At 42.3% G+C, this 16,784-nt stretch overlaps 3 protein-coding genes across 16 annotated transcripts in view; 2 read left to right on the top strand and 1 right to left on the bottom strand.

Moving 5' to 3' along the window:
* tanc2b (tetratricopeptide repeat, ankyrin repeat and coiled-coil containing 2b) overlaps positions 1 to 6,230 on the top strand; it is a 170,345-nt gene extending 164,115 nt beyond the window's left edge. For all 13 annotated transcript variants that reach the window (XM_010783447.1, XM_010783439.1, XM_010783426.1 and 10 more), the window contains one exon: positions 637 to 6,230. In XM_010783447.1, the coding sequence (XP_010781749.1) occupies positions 637 to 2,680 (2,044 nt within the window). In that variant the 3' untranslated portion in view covers positions 2,681 to 6,230. The remainder of the gene's footprint in view (positions 1 to 636) is intronic.
* Positions 4,741 to 9,244, bottom strand: g6pc3 (glucose-6-phosphatase catalytic subunit 3). The gene is made up of 6 exons (XM_010783506.1): positions 8,750 to 9,244; positions 7,913 to 8,019; positions 7,716 to 7,806; positions 7,490 to 7,608; positions 6,855 to 6,996; positions 4,741 to 6,749 (listed from the first exon to the last, which is right to left on the bottom strand). The coding sequence occupies exons 1-6, from the start codon at positions 8,965 to 8,967 to the stop codon at positions 6,407 to 6,409; spliced, it is 1,020 nt and encodes a 339-aa protein (XP_010781808.1). The 5' UTR covers positions 8,968 to 9,244; the 3' UTR covers positions 4,741 to 6,406.
* A 75-nt stretch (positions 9,245 to 9,319) lies between these two features.
* On the top strand, positions 9,320 to 15,594 carry lsm12b (LSM12 homolog b). 2 transcript variants are annotated; one of them, XM_010783384.1, is made up of 5 exons: positions 9,320 to 9,523; positions 11,449 to 11,582; positions 12,789 to 12,898; positions 13,927 to 14,053; positions 14,956 to 15,594. In XM_010783384.1, the coding sequence occupies exons 1-5, from the start codon at positions 9,397 to 9,399 to the stop codon at positions 15,046 to 15,048; spliced, it is 591 nt and encodes a 196-aa protein (XP_010781686.1). In that variant the 5' UTR covers positions 9,320 to 9,396; the 3' UTR covers positions 15,049 to 15,594. The 2 variants fall into 2 exon arrangements, with proteins under 2 accessions (XP_010781686.1, XP_010781696.1); XM_010783394.1 differs by having other exon boundaries at positions 9,339 to 9,523; positions 14,616 to 15,594.
* The last annotated feature ends 1,190 nt before the right edge of the window (positions 15,595 to 16,784 follow it).

Genomic DNA, 16,784 nt, shown 5'->3' with positions numbered 1-16,784 from the left:
ATTTGTGCACAATTATTGAAACTCCAATATGCTCCATTCAATTCTTATGTCGATGTTTAGCTCGATCAGACATCATGGTTTAAACTAGCCATTATTAATACATGGTCATTTACATTATTTAATCATAATTATCATGCTTACTAATGATAAGTAATGCTATCATTTATTTAACAGTTTATTGTTGTTCACATCATGACTTTTATACACAATATTACATTTAGTTAATGACTTATAATATGATTTGAAAACCTTTTAAGAAGTACTTTAAAACCTCTATAAAAATGTTTGAATTGATGGTTAATATTTGATCAAAGGTTAGTTGTTGGCGTTTGGTCCGTCCATTTATGTAATGTTTATTTACTGTTTGGTTATCATTAATACTTTGTATGGTTTATAAGATGTTCTAATGTGTGCAACAATAGACTGTTTATAAATGATTTACTACTGTAATTTTGTTTTATCGGCTATGATACAATATCAATTAATTAAACTATTTGTTTTATAGTAAACAATATAAATATAGCGTTTCCTATAATTAGTATATATTATTCTTTCCTTGGTTACCATAGAATATTGAAGGCTGTGATGAAGTGTTTCTGACTCTCTTCACCAGACTAACCCTCATCCTCCTTTCAGACAATTCCCTGAAGCCTTAGAGGACCTGAATGAAGCCATGAGGCAGTGCCCCAACAACCGAGAGATCCAGAGGCTGCTCCAGAGGGTGGAGGAGGAGTACCACATGCTGAGTCAGGAGGAGCACCAGCAGCAGGCCCTGGAGCTGGAGCCCCCTCCCTCCCCTCCTCCTACGCCTCCCCCCGAAGACGAGGAGTCCCTGTCCCTCTGCCTGTCCATGCCTCTTCCTCCTCCCCCCGAGCCGCGCCTGGAGGACATGGAGCCCGTCCAGGACCTGTTTGAGGACGAGGACTACCTGGAGCAGGAGCTGGAGGCCATGTCCGCGTGTCTGCCCCCACCCGAGTCCCACAGCAACCCCTCCAGCCTCCCCATCATCCACAGCCCCCCGCTCTCCCCCACACATCCAGATCAGATGTACCTGACCGGGGGGTCGCCCATGGGCCAGCCCTACGAGTACCACCCCACCTCCTCCTCCATGTCCTCTCCGACCCGCGGCTCCTACAACCCCACCTCGCCCTCCCTCTCCCCGACGCATCAGAACCACTACCGGCACAGCCCCCCCCACACCTCCCCGGTGCACCAGTACGGCTACAGCCCGCCTTCTATGGGTCCTGGGGGTCAGGGGATGGACCACCAGAGCCCACCGCCTTCCCCTCTCCGCCGGGCCGCTCAGTACAGAGCCAGTCCGCCTGTAGAGAGCGTGTGTATGTACAGGTCCCAGTCCGGGTCTCCTGTGCGCTACCAGACGGAGCAGCTGCCGGGCCGGCCCAAGTCCCCGCTCTCCAAGATGAGCAGCCAGCGGTCCTTCCAGCTGAGCTCCCAGCCCTCCCTGTCCTCCCAGCACCACCAGGCCCAGGGCCTCCGCCTCCAGCCTTCTATAGCCCAGATAGTGCGCACAAACCAGCCCAGTGTGATGGGCAACAGCCTGTATAGCGGCCAGATGGGCCACTCCATGGGGGGCCGCTACCAGGGGGGGTCCGTTGATGTAGAGAGCAGGTTGGTGTACCAGCCCTCGCTGGATGGACGGTCCATGCCCCAGGTTCAGGCCAGCCTCAGCTCTGGGGCCCTCTGTCAGCACGGGGGCCGAGGAGGGGTTATGGAGTCCAGCTTGTTGAAGGATGAGCTACCCCAGCGCCCCTCCTCTGCCTACCGCGCCAGCAGCGGGGGCCCGGGGGGCATCCGTTACAGCCAGACACCTCAGATCAGCCGCAGCCAGTCAGCTGCCTACTACCCTGTCTCTGAACACGTGCTGGAGCGGGTCAACGTCATGCCCCCCTGCCAGCTGGGCTCCCCCGAGATCCCACACATGGTGAGACGCCCCGTCAGTGCCAATACTACTGAGATGAAGCCGCATGTGCCCACCCCGAGGCCCCTCATCCACTCTCAGAGCGTGGGCCTCCGGTTCTCCCCCTCCAGCAACAACATCTCCACTGGATCCACCTCCAACTTAGCGCCGGGCTTCAGGCCGTCCTCCTCCATTCAGCAGATGGAGATCCCCCTGCAGGCCTCGTACGAGCGCTCCTGTGACGACATGTCCCCCATCTCCCCCTCCCAGTATCCAGGGGAATCCACCCGCTCTCGGAACACGCCCTTCATGGGCATCATCGACAAGACGGCGCGGGCCCAGCAGTACCTGCACCAGCCCACGCGCTCCAGGAACATGACGTCCATGGACTCCGCCATCAGCCCGACGTCACCGGGGCAACTGGTCCAGCAAGGCTCCACCTACAGCCCCCCCGCCTCGCTGGGCAACATCGCCTACTACAACAAGACCAACAACGCCCAGAACGGACACCTGTTGGAAGAGGACTACTACACCCAGCCGCCCTCACTGGGGAAAATGGCCAACGGCTCCCGCGGTGGGGGGGACATCCTGGAGCGGGTCAGCCAGGTGCCCACCTACCCCGACGTGAAGGTGGCCAGGACTCTGCCCGTGGCTCAGGCCTACCAGGACAACATGTACCGCCAGCTCTCGCGGGACTCCCGCTCCCAAGGCCCCACCTCCCCCATCAAACCAAAGAGACCATTTGTGGAGTCGAATGTGTGATGGCCGCCTGTGATTGGTTGAGTGGACTGGGGTGTGTTAGTGGGAGTGAGAGGAGAAAAATATTTAGCTTGACAGGATATGATGCTGAACATTTGTGTATGTGACATGGACGAACCTAAAGAACTCATCAGAGAGAGAGAAAACGCGTAGGAGATTAGACATTATCTTAAACAAGAAGAATAACTAACACTGAGAAGCGATTCTTTCATTATCATAAACCGTCACTCACGGGATAACAGGAGTTCTAATACTGAATCAAAGACCAGTGCACTTCCAAAACGTCACGTGGCACAAAGTCCCACCAGGTGAACACATCGGGTGGGACTGCAAGAGTGAAAGTACTCATCATCGGACTCTTCTCATGGACTGTATCCATCTTCTGTTCTTTCAAAGTGTGCTCTTAACCGAGGTTGCTAGTAGGCTCTATTCTATGTAATACAATATTCTATGTTCAATACTGTACATTGCTCAGAAAATACAAATGGCTCAACAACTCAGTACTTAGAGAAAAATTACAATATTTATAATTAAGTTATATATTGTACATAGAAAGAAAAGCATAGTTTGCGTTTGAATTGTATTTGTTAACCCTGCCTTTGTGTCCCACTGCTAGTCATATGGATGAGGAAAAGAGACCAGGGTAAGGAGGGACATGGAACAATTCTGAATGATATTCTCACCTCTGTGTCATAATAAAAAAGAGTTTGTTGTGGCTTAATGCAAGAAAATGCAGATTACTTTTAAATGTAAAATTACATTTGAAGATGTTTTGAAGTAAAATGTCATAATATAGCAACATGCCCAAATCTGATCCAACATGAGGTCTTCAAAAGTTGCGTTTTGTCCGACGAACAGTCCAAAATCCAACAATATTCAGTTAACAGTGCAACAAATTCTCATTGTAAGCTAGAACAAGAGATGTGTTGAATTAATAGTAATATTGATATTATAATTGACTTACAATCAATGGTTTTTGACTCCCAGTTGCACAAAGTCATTAAAAACTTAACAAGAGTTTCACAAAGTGTATACAAATAATGTTAAGATCGTTAAGTCTCGCTTTTATTTACAGGATAATGACCCTATCACAGACCTCATTAGCATCATGGCTTTAATAACGTTCCATGACATATTGGACTAGCTCCCTGTCAATAAGCAGCTTTGAATACTTGCTTACATGATGCAGAATTAATAAAACCTGGCTTGAAGATAGATTGCTATATTTAAGCGTAAATGAATGCAGGTCATATGATGCAGAGGTGAATATATGATGTGGTACATGAGTATCAAAGTTCCTCTCTGCCCCCCCTCCTCCGTGACAGTCTGTTCCTTAGAGAGAGTACAGTACATATGCTAGTGATGGGCTAACATGGATAGCGCTCAGCGATTAAAAGCAAGCAAATGCATACACGACCACCGTTACCGACCTCCCCCTTCCTCCTGCATACGTTTGTGTTGTTTCTTTTTACCCACAATGCATTTTTATTCCGCCACTTCTGCACTAAAAATGCCTGTTAAGTTCTAAACTAAGGGTGCACTTTATGTATTTTACTTACTTTGTTGTTATGATTGTTGAATTCGGAGAAAAGCGGGCGTGTGATCAGGCTGACCTCTGACCAGTGAGACTATCATAGTCAATAATATTATAATAATTATTATATGATTTACAAAGCAGTGATGAATGACAACATGAAGAGCAGCCAATGTTTTTAAACTGGTGAAGATGTATAGACTTTCTAGCACAAGTTGTATATACTGATTCCTCTCGGGTTTGTGGGTGAAGCAGGTCAAGAGGCAAATCATATTTAAGAATCATAAAGGAAATATCCATTAGTCTCTAACTAAGCCAGTCTAATCCACTGGTCTTGCACACCTTGAAATAAAGTCAAATCTACTGCAACAAAAAAGAAAATATGACTGAAGTTTCAGCGCCCAGAAAACTCCATATTTGGAGTTTAGGTGGTGGAAAAAGTGGAATAATGAGAATATCCAAGTTATTTGTATATGTGGGAAAAGTTATAGACCATTTGTCTGTAACGTTTTATTTTGGTTTCTCTGATAAAGAATATCTAAAGAGGTTTCACCGGAGAGATGCCCTACTTATCTTTACAGAAATGAAGGTATAAACTGTATTATACTTAATTTAAGGATACTTCTAAGATGAGGGTGTATGGTTTGAAGCTGTCTATGTATATTAGTTTGCTGTAAATAGTCTTATGCATGTTATATTCTTTCCATGAGCTCGAGCAGAAACATGTATAGCGGTGTTCTGACCCTGGTGTGGTACGACGTCCGGATGAAGATAAGGAGACTGCTACCTGAACTGTCCTTATCATTTTCCTTCAACCCCACCAGACAAAAAGCAAACGGTTCCTTTTATTTTTATTTTAATGTATTTGCTTGCTGAGCAGAGTTCTCTTGTCTGTAAATGTGAGCTTTCAGATCGCTGTGATAAAAAGTTTAATTAAAAACAATAAAAAAGAATGTGTTTTTATCTCATGATAACTGATTGTAATCTGTACAGTCAAACCTATGTAATGGAGAAAAAAAAGAACATATTTATAAATGGTTACCAACTGAAACACGGCCTGCATGTCAGTCGTTTATTTTACTGAATAATTGTATATTACATACACGGGTAATTTGGTGGATTTTGGTCCACAAAACTAAATGTAAGCAGTGTGACGACAGAGTACCAACCTTCTGTGCAATGCAATACGACTCCCAGAAATACATGTGTTATAGTGTTAAGTGTTCAACCATCTTTGACCTTTCAACCAAAGTAGCAGCACCTTTTTGGGCCGAATATGGTGTTTTTTCCCGTGGATATGATCAATCTAAGTCTTTTAATGTTTAATTTTGCACAGAATGTTACCTTATACCTAACATTGTGGACTTTCAAACATCTTGGTGTACTTATTTTACACATCAAAGTCTGTTCACTATCAACAGAGCGGCGAGAAATATGATTAACTCCCTCAAGTGACATCATCTCTGCTGTAAGCTAATGGCTTGAGGCTATATTTGCCATTACTAGCATAGCACACCTGTCTGAAGCAAACTGTTGGTGGTTGAATTGCATTGTGGGTAATATATGCACCAGGTTTTGACAGGAACGGAGAGTGTAGAATAAACAAAGAAGGTATTTCAGATTCTGCTGCATTGTTATGCATTGATAAACCCTTTTGACCTTTCTTAGGTAACATTAACCATTTCTAAATGTTCTTGAAGATCGTAAAGTCTCAATGATTGTAGGTTTGAAGTTTCTTGGCTGTTTTAACCATGTCTAGTATTTTCATGAACAAAGGTCCTGACTTTCATGAAGAAAAACGTTTTCTGATTCACCAGATATTTTCCTTCCTTGGCCTAATCTTTAAGTGCAAAGGATCAACAAGAGGTTTTTCTACAGCCTGGTAACTTAGGTTTTCAAGTCTGGTAACATTTTATTTGAGGCCTAATAACACCTTATCAACACTTATTATTGCTGTATATAGATTCACTTCAAATGTGAAGAGAATTCAAATCAGATTAAACACCAAGAATTCAGTAACATGAAAGCCAAGAATGAAGGAGCATGAAGTAACAACCTGAAGACTCTTGCCATGTGAATTATAAGAGAACAAAAACTCATTTGGAGTATCTAACACAACCATGAATGTGAAAATAGACAGACATTAAAGGTGCCTACAGAAACCTAGAAGGAATCTAAAGTCCTTATTGTAGTTTCTAGTCCTTCTTCTTTTTGTGCGTGAAAAGGTAAACCAGTCCGGGCACCAGCACTATGACAACCTGAGGCACAATGACGAATTTGATGAAGAACAGGCTATAGAAGAGGCCTTGAGGTTGCACCGGGAGGGGCAGACGGTTGACGTGGTACAGTCCCATGGAGGAAATGGCCAGAGACAGAGCCCGAGGGGCCCAGGGCAGAGACCACCCTCCAGGCTTCCAGTACTGGGCCAGCCCCAAACCCAGGAGGGCCCCGCAGTCTCGAGTCAGAGAGGAGAACGGGGCCGTGTCCAAACGGATCCACTCTGCATGGCTGCACCACTTCTTAGCCAAAGTAATAGACCTGTGGAATAGATAGAAACAAGAACAACGTACAGCTTCACCTCACAGAGCTTATTATACAATGATAAGACTCATCAATACACATACATGTTATAGAAAGACTCACCAGGAGAGGTCCACTCCCAGCTGCTGCAGTCCAGCATGCAGCAGCAGAGTGCCGAGCAGCAGGCCCATGCTGAAGCTGAAGAAGAACAGCAGGGGGCGACCTTCAGGTACTCTGCGGCTCAGGACCACCCCCAGAATGAAGCCTTACAAAAGAACTCAATAGGTTAAAAAAAGTTTGTTCTTTATTTGTTTGGAAAATTACCTCCATGGTATGCTGAAATCTATTGTTAGACAATATATCTACGTTTAACCTAAAATATTTTTCCATTCCTTTAAAACTGGTCTGAAAAGTGGATTTAGCTACAGTGGGAATTGTTACAAATCAAAGAGTCCAAGGTTTTATGGTAATTATGGACAGTTTTGAGTATTTCATTGATAATTCCATATTTAGAGTGGGGTTGTAAAAGGTACTGTCATATCCACATCACACCCGTATCAATAGTCAGTGTATAACCTACAGTAGATGGCCATCGGCACACCCCTGGTTTGAGAAACAGACGAAGTACGCTAAGCAACGTTCTGCTGTGCATGCATCAATTTTTTTATGTACAATTATAAAGACAGAGGTAGAGGATTTTACACATATGCCCTACACACAATCCATGTTCTAGCAGGTGCTTCAAACTGTGTTCAGACCTGTGATGGAGCCAGCGATGACCTGGTGAGGGAAGTGGGCGAGGATGAAGATCCTGGACATTCCAACGGCCACCAGCATCACCACATACAGCAGGTAGGGAGCGGCCGATAACACCACACTGCAGACGCACAAATAACGGGATTCATTTGGGAAATAATAGCTCTGATGATCTCCACTTGTTTGATCTGTGCATCTTTTATTTTTGTTTATCTGAAGTGGGCATACCTGTGAGTCCGTGAGTACAGGAAGGACCCCAGTGTGGACACCACGACCCACCAGACTGCTGCCGTCACCATCGCATGTCCCGACGGACTCCCTGAGAGACGGAGTTCAGCTTTAGAGCTCTGACTTTGCACTGAATTAAGTTTACGTTCTATGACTTATACAGAAATTAAAATATGTTGAATTCAATGACTGCTCGCCTGGGCCTGTTTCACATGTTGAGGAAAACTGGAGAACGTTTGGTTCTCTGTTGACAAACAGACGTGATTCCCCTATCCACCAGAATGGCCTTTCTCCAAACAGCATCCTAGTAAAGAAATCAGTTCACAAAACATTAAGTAGAATAATGCAATTGTATATCCATTTGGTCTGTGTTCACCAACTGTACCACATGGTGAAACAACATTACTTCAGTTAGTCTTTGTACTGTATATTAAAGATACTTTGTTTGTCCAAACATTGTTTATCCGGCAATCATTTCATACTTATTTGACTTTCAATTTTGAGTACCCTGTCCTTAAGTCCCATCTCTTTCTGAACAGTTTACATCCTACAATAACAGTTGTGTAAATAATCTGTTGTTGGTTTTTTAAAGTATTTATGATAGCTATTCGTAGTATGCTCTTGTGATCCGTTACCAATGTTAAATATATTTTGTAATTGTATCTACTACAAAATGCCTGGAGTAATTGTACTGCTGCATATAAAAGGTTCCGCCTTTTATCTGTTTCACATCGGACAGTAGACGGGGTTGAACTGCAATTGCCTTAGGTCTCGAAACTGCAACGACAACTAAATAAATAATACAATTGTTTCAACTTCATTTTTTTTTTTTTTTTTATATCATAATAATGATAAAGCACAATACTAGTCGGCGTATCTACCTAACATTGACAAATCTGAATGTCAACACCACGTTTAGCTTCATGCTAACATATGTTTGAGATGCCTAACATAACAAAACAAAACAGAGAAGAGAAGCTCCGCATTAAACCATGTTCTTACAAACATATGTGTTGTGTCGTGAGTAGCCTTACCATTTAAGCACCAAGTTTAACCACTCCGATATAGCCGCTACCCAAAGCACAGCTACTCCAGCTCGTTTGCTGAAGAAATATGCGAAAGGAAAGACGAGCAGAAAGGCTGCTTTGGGATCTCCAATATGAGTGATAACCAGCCATATTTTTTCTTGGCTCATCGTCCTCTTCTGGAGACTTTCAGCCATCCAGATGCCTTGGGTGTGAATGTCCTCCATGCCTGCGTCCTACTCCTACTACTTCGATGTGAATGAAAATAATCAAAATGTAATCCTGATCATTTAGTTCTTCAGGGATGGCTGCAGCAAAGCTAGCAGTGCCGTCACATCACCGGTAGGGGGAGCCCTTTGAATAGAGAGCGCCACTTTATGGGAGACAAAGCCACAACTTTGTACTTCGATGATTTAGGTTATATTCGAACAAAGTCTAAAATTGAAACAGTTTTATTATTTAGGGATCATGCGGGTTTACGATATACATGGGATACAACCATGGATACAACATAGTTTCATTAGTGAATATAATTCGTCGTTTTAGATTGAATGACCGTAACGCGACGTACTGACTTCGACACGCCCCGGCTTCGCCTCACTACGACATCGCGTTGCTTTACGTAAGGCAGGCGCTCCGGTTTCCTGGCGGAGAAGATGGCGGCTCCTGGACCGGGGGAGTATTTCAGCGTCGGGAGCCATGTCTCTTGCCTCACCTGCTTGGGCCAACGTCTGCAAGGAGAAGTGGTCGCGTTTGACTACCAGTCCAAGATGTTGACTCTGAGTATCCTTTGTTTGTTTCGAGCTGCGGCCGGCTCGCTGGCCTGCCTGGCTGCAAGGGCCTGTAGGGTAACCGAAAATATGTCAAATAGTGATCCGCGCAGGCGTAATTGGTTGTAGCTGAGTTACATATCTTTGTCCGTTTTAAATGTGTTCCCTTCTAAGGTAGTCGCCCATCCTTATTGCATCTGTTAAAGGCATTGCATGTATTATCGGGTCATTCCAATGCTTCACGTTATCTCATTAAAAGAGCATGGGTTGTGAATCCACTCATTGTATTGCCAGAACTCAACATGGATCACTATCTGGCAACGAATCCTAGTAAGGCATCATGGCTGTTTGCTCTCAACAGGCACAAACCGTTGCTAGTTAGCAAGCTATCTGACATTCAGGGCACCTCGCCCCGGCTCACGTGCACACATTTACTGTATGTAGTTTGTGGTGCCTTTCTTTTGGACAAACTAACGATTGATTTCAAAAACATAATGATAAATGGACACTGAGTTCCTATCCACGCTACAATCAAGTTGCTAGTTGCTCGGCTAACATGCTAACTGTCGGTCAACCCCACACCGCCGCTACTAACGTTAGCTCAATTAACGGTATTAGCATTCCGGAGCTTATCAGCTGGCCTTTTCCCCCACGTCTCCAGCCGACACTTGTGGAACTGTAATTGTAGAGTTAATATAGGGTGAAATATGTTAAAGTTCTGTGTCATTTCAACAGAATTCTAGGGGCAGATAAATCAGTAGCTTATTACAACCAACATTAGCTTGCTGGTGATCTTCTACACCCATTGATCGTGTGTATGTGTGCGGATAAAATGCACATTATTTAGGTGGAATGCTGGACCCACTCATGATTTACATTCATGTATATTTTTGAGGTGTAGTTAACGTCAAGTCAGTGGAGTGAACCGCCAAAGGAATTAAGTCGATGCACAGCGATGGTTTGACAGTTGGCATCAAAGGCCTTTCGGTTTGTGTGACACTTCAGTCCCTTCCAAGAAAAACTGAATCAACATGAGTCTAATTAGTTCATAATTAAACCATCTGAATGAGATGATGAGCTAGAACAGCCTGCACATTTCTATTAAGCTTTTTTTAATGGAGTTTAGATTTAATCTAAGCATATGCAGCTCATAATTAAACCATAATGTGTGCAATATGGAAAGTATGACCAATTTATGTAAGCCACTTGAGTCAAAACGTAATGCTTTCACTGTCATAACAGGTCAAATTCTGACCCTGACTTGTTTGTTTCTATTGGATCAGTGAGCCAAAAAAGTAAAGGTCATTGTGTGAACTAATGCCTTCAATATATTGTAAATCTCACCTAAATATGTGGAAAGCCTGGCTGCTGTACACTGGAATGACATTGACGAGTCTGACAAGCCCTTCCTGTATTACGCACCAGGCAAGTGTGTTCGATACCTGAGATTTGTAGGGTTTTTAGAACCCCACACTTTCATAGAAGTTAATTTGCCACATTCTCCTTTTACTTTGATAAATGTGATGTACCTGTATTGCTGTTCATTCACTCAAAAGTATATTTCTAGGAAAATAATGGAGGATTTAATCTAAAAGCAAACTAGTGCGCTTTAAGCTGCCATGGCTACATTTATTTTATTTGTTAAATAATTTATTAAATGAGTCCAGCTGTAAGCATTGGTTAATTTCCCTTAAAGTCAGTTGTATATTACAGCAAATGAATACTTTCTTTGCAGCTGGAAATAAGTGCACCCCCTTGCCTCAGTAACTGGCACCACCTCTCACGGCCTGTTAGTGGCCAGTGTTCTCCGTATCATCAGCTCCTCTGTGCTCCTCTGCATGCGTTCAGGTTCCTGAGGGGTCAGATGGTCTCAATAGTCATGTTGTCTTGTGATGCATTGTCATGAAGTTGTGTGCCTTGACTTTAGTTCCTTCCAAGAATGTGCTTCCTCCAGTGGCAAGCCGAACCTCAACGACGTCATCCTGATCAACTTAGCCTATGTTTCTGATGTGGACATCATTAATGACCGCACCGAGACCCCACCCCCACTAGCATCTCTGAATGTTAGCAAGGTATGTCTTTCTGTCCTTCTCCTGTGTCAGTGTGATGACAATCATGAGTGGGATGGGACTGAGAGCTGATAAATAGCAGTCAGTAGTTCTGTTGAGTCTGTTTGACTTTTCCCAAAGGGTCAGTGTGGAAGGTTTTCAGATTAATTCATTTGAACATACATATTATGTATTATTATACATATTCCAGTTCAATATTCATTTGAAAATCAAATATTTCATTTAGAATCTATAGTAATTCATAGATGATGTTCTGATCCAACACATCTTTAACTAGAATCTGCCAATGGTGTTAAATACATCTTTCTACGGCGTTTGTGTTGCTTTTCTTTCCTAACTAAGACTATAAAAGTATAAAACTGGTCAAATAACTCCAAGGAACATGCTTGTGGGTTTTCCAGGTATTTCCTCTATCTTGTAAAAAGTTGAGAGCCTCTCCAATAGGTGAATGTGAGGATGAACATAAGCACCGCCCGCTCGTCTCAAATTGACCAAATCTGAAGGTGCATTCTGGTGAATCTACCCAACTTCAAAGTAAAATGTTGATTGATATCATCTGGCTTTTTCATTGGTCTTCAGTACCAAGGAGGTTGCCTGCGTGTGGCAGTCACTTAATATTGAGTGACTTTGTATGTTCATTATGGTCAGCACATGTGTACGTATATTAGAGCTTACAAGCCATAATAGATTCGGCTTGAACGAGGCTTAAATGCCTTATATGCCTTTGCCGTCCTTGCTAACTTGTGATGATCTAGTTAGTCGAGAAATATGGACTACTGAGGATCCAGCCCCCTGAACGAGTTCATGCCAATAGAATACAAAAAACAGATTATTGTCGATGGCTCTTATACTTATTAAAAAATAGACAGAGCTATAAAACAAACTCAGTGTTAACCCTGGTGGTGTTTTCTACTGAGTTATAGCTCCTCTAAGCTCCACCCCCTTGGGAGAGAAATGTAAACTCTCATTGTTCAGCCAGTGATAGAGATCACTTTGTTGTGCAAGTATGTATGCAAATCAGATTTGGGAAATGTAATTCTTGAGTCTCATACAGCTAAATATTTAGATTTACCAAAAGACTGTGGAGGAGAAATGTTGAAAGTGTCCTGTTCTTTTTGCAATATGAGAATAGAAAGCTGTTCCTGTTCAAAGCTGTCAAATCAAACACTGTTTGATGTTAACAATGCCTCTCTGCTCCACTCCCCACAGCTTGCCAATCGAGCACGGTCAGAAAAGGAGGACAAGCTGTCCCAAGCCTATGCAATCAGTGCTGGGGTTTCTGTGGAGGGCCAACAGCTATTCCAGACCATTCACAAAACGTAAGAACTGCAGGCCGCTCGGTCGCTCAGCAGAGCAAAACGTGTCGTTAAGATGAAATAACGCTGATATTGAAATGCTAATAAAGTGTAACTGCTTACCTCTATTGAGAAGTCCTCAAGAGCCAATCTGACCTTGACACACATCATGTAACCTCTGATAAAGACCTGATCAGAAAGGAACCAGAGGGATTTGAATGATTTTCATTAGAGCTGAACAAGTAAAAATTGAAAATAATCTGACAACTCGGCAGAAACAGGCTGCTGCTTTTATCAAATGGAAAGGAGCTCTGATTATTAAATATTTAGTTTGGGTTATTTAGATAGTTTTGACCGGTACGTTCAGGCATTAAAGTGCAACTGATTTGGTTTATACATTACTCCCTTGTTAGCATTCCCAAACCCTGGTTAAGCTTTCATGAATGAATGACGGTGTTTTGTTCTCAAAGAGGTATTGTGTACTTAGACACAGACAAACTTTACATTCACTCGTATTTGTTCACCCCTAAATATTTCCCCTCTTTCCTGATGACCCAACAATATGACCTCACCTTTTTAAGCTCGGTCAATTCAATTAAAACGTTTTGGTTTTTTTAAGACACAATTTGAGAAACGGAATAATTATTTTAGATGCTTTATTTGTTCATTTAGGATTTGGCTGACTAGAGGAGAAAAAATGCGCAATAGACAATAGCTTTTTAGTAATCACACAATGTCTTGTTTTTGTTGCATTATCTCCACGTAAACGGTCCAACACTTTACTTTGGGCAGCTGAACAACGTCGAGTTCAGTACCTCATCAGTTTTTATCAAGGCATTAAAACTATTGAGACTTATGAACTTTATATCCTGTGACAAATATCCTGATTTAAAATCAAATAGTCAACATTAGAGTGGAGACTGTGCCAATGATAACAAAGTAATGACATTCCTACAGCGGAGTGAAAATGTGACAACAGAATGAAAGTGATTTCCGGTCGTGTCTCGTAGTATTTTGAGCTGCAGATGTGATGATCTTTCTTTCCTCTGCAGCATCAAAGACTGTAAATGGCAGGAGAAGAACATTATTGTGATGGACGACGTCGTAATCTCGCCGCCTTACCAGGTTGAGAACTGCAAAGGCAAAGAGGGAAGCGCTTTAAGTCATGTACGCAAAATAGTAAGTATGCTTCCTATCTTTACAATAATACTCCAACAATACACAACTTGTTCTCTTGCACCCAGAGTGCTCCAACTTTCTTGTGTGGCGCTTTTTAAGCACTTCTAGTTGAAAATGGCCTAGCCAATAAGCATAACCTAAAGATACTCTATCTACTGTTGTGTATATGATTTAAAAGTAAATCCTCCCATTTGGGAACACAGTGTTGCATTTAGCTGCAAAGGAAGTCTGAAATGATGAATTCAACATCAAAACAGTGTTGAAATTAAGTTTTGTTCTTGACTTTTAGAGCAATCAACTAGTTGATTCAGCTTAACATGTGTCCCCTCTACCGCTAAACATACACTCGTTAAAAAAAAAGCTTCCGGAGTTTGGGTTGAATCAGGTTAATCCCTCCCATCTTCCTCTTTGGGTGTCAAGAACTGTAAAGCACTGGCCAAGTTGGCATTAAAACTATAAACAAGACATACCAAACAAGACTTAGAAACACATAAAAGCACAAAAAAGTTGGGAATGAGACAAGAAAGCTTGATTGAAGCCCTGTCTGTTCGGTTTCCCATAGTTACTGAAACTGATGGACACAGCCCCCCCAAACTCCATCTTTGGAAAGCTGTAGAGGAAGTTGGTTTCAGATGCTGTTCGACCGGCAGAAAAAGCTCTTGGGTTGGCGCATACCTCCCCATCAACACCCTCCATGTTATTATTTGTGTGAAGCTATAATGTATTTCCTTCTGTCTCTGAATAACTGTTTTATATCGCGCTGAAACGCTTTGTAAAACTGTATAGCCTGCTTCACGTTGTTGCTCTCTGAACAGCAACGTCCTGAAAGATATGATTTCAATTAGATATTCACAAGATGGTGTCCCCGGTTTTTTTTTAATGTCACGGTTTCGTTCTTGCAGGTTGAGAAACATTTTAGAGACGTGGAAAGTCAGAAGTCCATGCAACGTTCACAAGCACAGCAAACACAGAAGGACTCCACTTTATCTTCTTGAGTTGGCAGCGCGGGTCGGCCGGGGAAGGCGACGCGGGGGTTTTGTTCCCACTGCCAGACTAATTCGGCATTCCTTGTCCTCAGTCCGAGACCACAAGGAGCAGCGCTGTGGGCCCTGGATCCAGAAGATCAAAATACCATTAAATGAAAAAAAAAGACAAAAAAGAAAGAGGAAAGATTAAATCTTAAATTAGACTTTATAAAGAATAATTTAAACATGAACCATAAAGCAACCATAGTTTCCTTAACTAACTTGTCCTCATTCTGGCCCCCCCACAACCCCACCTCACCCTTCCTCCCACAACCCTCCTGTCCCTGAAGGCCTTTTGTCTTTTTCCGCCCTCCTTCCTTTGCCTTCAGTTCCAATTTCAAAAAAAGAAAACTAGAGCAGTCAGAAAGGCTTGTTAGCTTTATTTTTCTGTCATCGTTTCCTTTTTTGCTGTATCCATGTTCTACTGTCTGTATTTTCTGTATTTTAAACAAAATGTGACTTGAAATGCCACACTTTAAAGGACATTTTCTAAAATAAAAGTAACAAAAATTCTGACTGTAATACTGTAATTTTCAACAACTTTTTGAAGAACTCCTGAACACACATGAACACATTCTGAACAACTGTTGGGCATTATTGAGGGTGAAGTACTAAGCTTGTTTCACTTTGTGGGGTTTTGGAAAATTCAACGTGACATCACTTTTCCTTGGGGGTGGGGGGGGCCATGAGGATGTCCCCACTCGTCATCAGAGGAGGTTTCTCTGGACAATGCTCAGGTTTCTTTCTACAGATTGTTTGGGAGCCTGGTTGTGATGCAGCCATGTGATTACAGGAACCTGAAGCCATCACTGTTTATAATGAATCATTTAAATGTGTTAAGACTCCGGTTACTCTAAAGCGGCTTTCTGACATTTTACTTCTATCCTCTTTACGGCACAGAGCCCTTTACAGTTAAATGGCAGCATGAAATCATTACTAAAATATGTATTTAAAGACTTAATACTGCTATTGCTGCTGGACTTGTGTGGAAAAGCAGTGATTTCTATGCTTTTATAATTGGGAAAGCTAGATTTCAGTAGCTGATTTTTCCTGACTGATCATAGGTCTGCAATTATTTTTCTTTATTGGTCGATTTGGTCTATAAAATGTCATAGTGAAAATATGTTTTGCAATTTCCTTGCAGTGTCATGATTTATCTGATAATTGGTACTAAAGTATTTAATTGAATGTGCTGAGGACATAGATACTACAAAATGTTCCCATTTCAAAAGCTTTAAGAGTTTTTATTAGAAAATAACGTAAAATATTGCTAGATTATTAAAATGTTTTCAAAGCAGGGGTTATTTTGCCCAATAATCCAAGTGCTGCTTCCTGAGTACTTTTCTTATCACATTGTAAATGGTAAGCATTCATCACCAGTTTAGTTTTAGAACTCCTTATAATCTTATATTTTGTAATGTGATGCAGACATGGCAATATGAAGTAACTGCTTCAATATAAAAGGACAGCTTTATGATCCAAATAGAGCAGCAGATGTAAATCCTTATTTTAGGAGAGGATCCAAAACTGGCCTGGTTTGCTCCCGAGATACGGTTACGTTTTGTGATTATTTGTTTAAGCCTATAATCCCTCTCTAATCATGAATATCCAGTGTACGCTCATAGACAATTTCCCGAGGTTACATCAATATCAGCCTCTCTTGGTAGGGAGAAGGTAACATGCCTTTTAGCAGCATCACACAGATA

This window comes from Notothenia coriiceps, unplaced genomic scaffold (genome assembly GCF_000735185.1).
Source record: "Notothenia coriiceps isolate Sejong01 unplaced genomic scaffold, NC01 NC01_scaffold00000664, whole genome shotgun sequence".
NCBI classification, from domain to species: Eukaryota; Metazoa; Chordata; class Actinopteri; order Perciformes; family Nototheniidae; genus Notothenia; species Notothenia coriiceps.
Note: the sequence above shows the minus strand (reverse complement) of the source record. Positions and strands in the feature narration are given on the sequence as shown.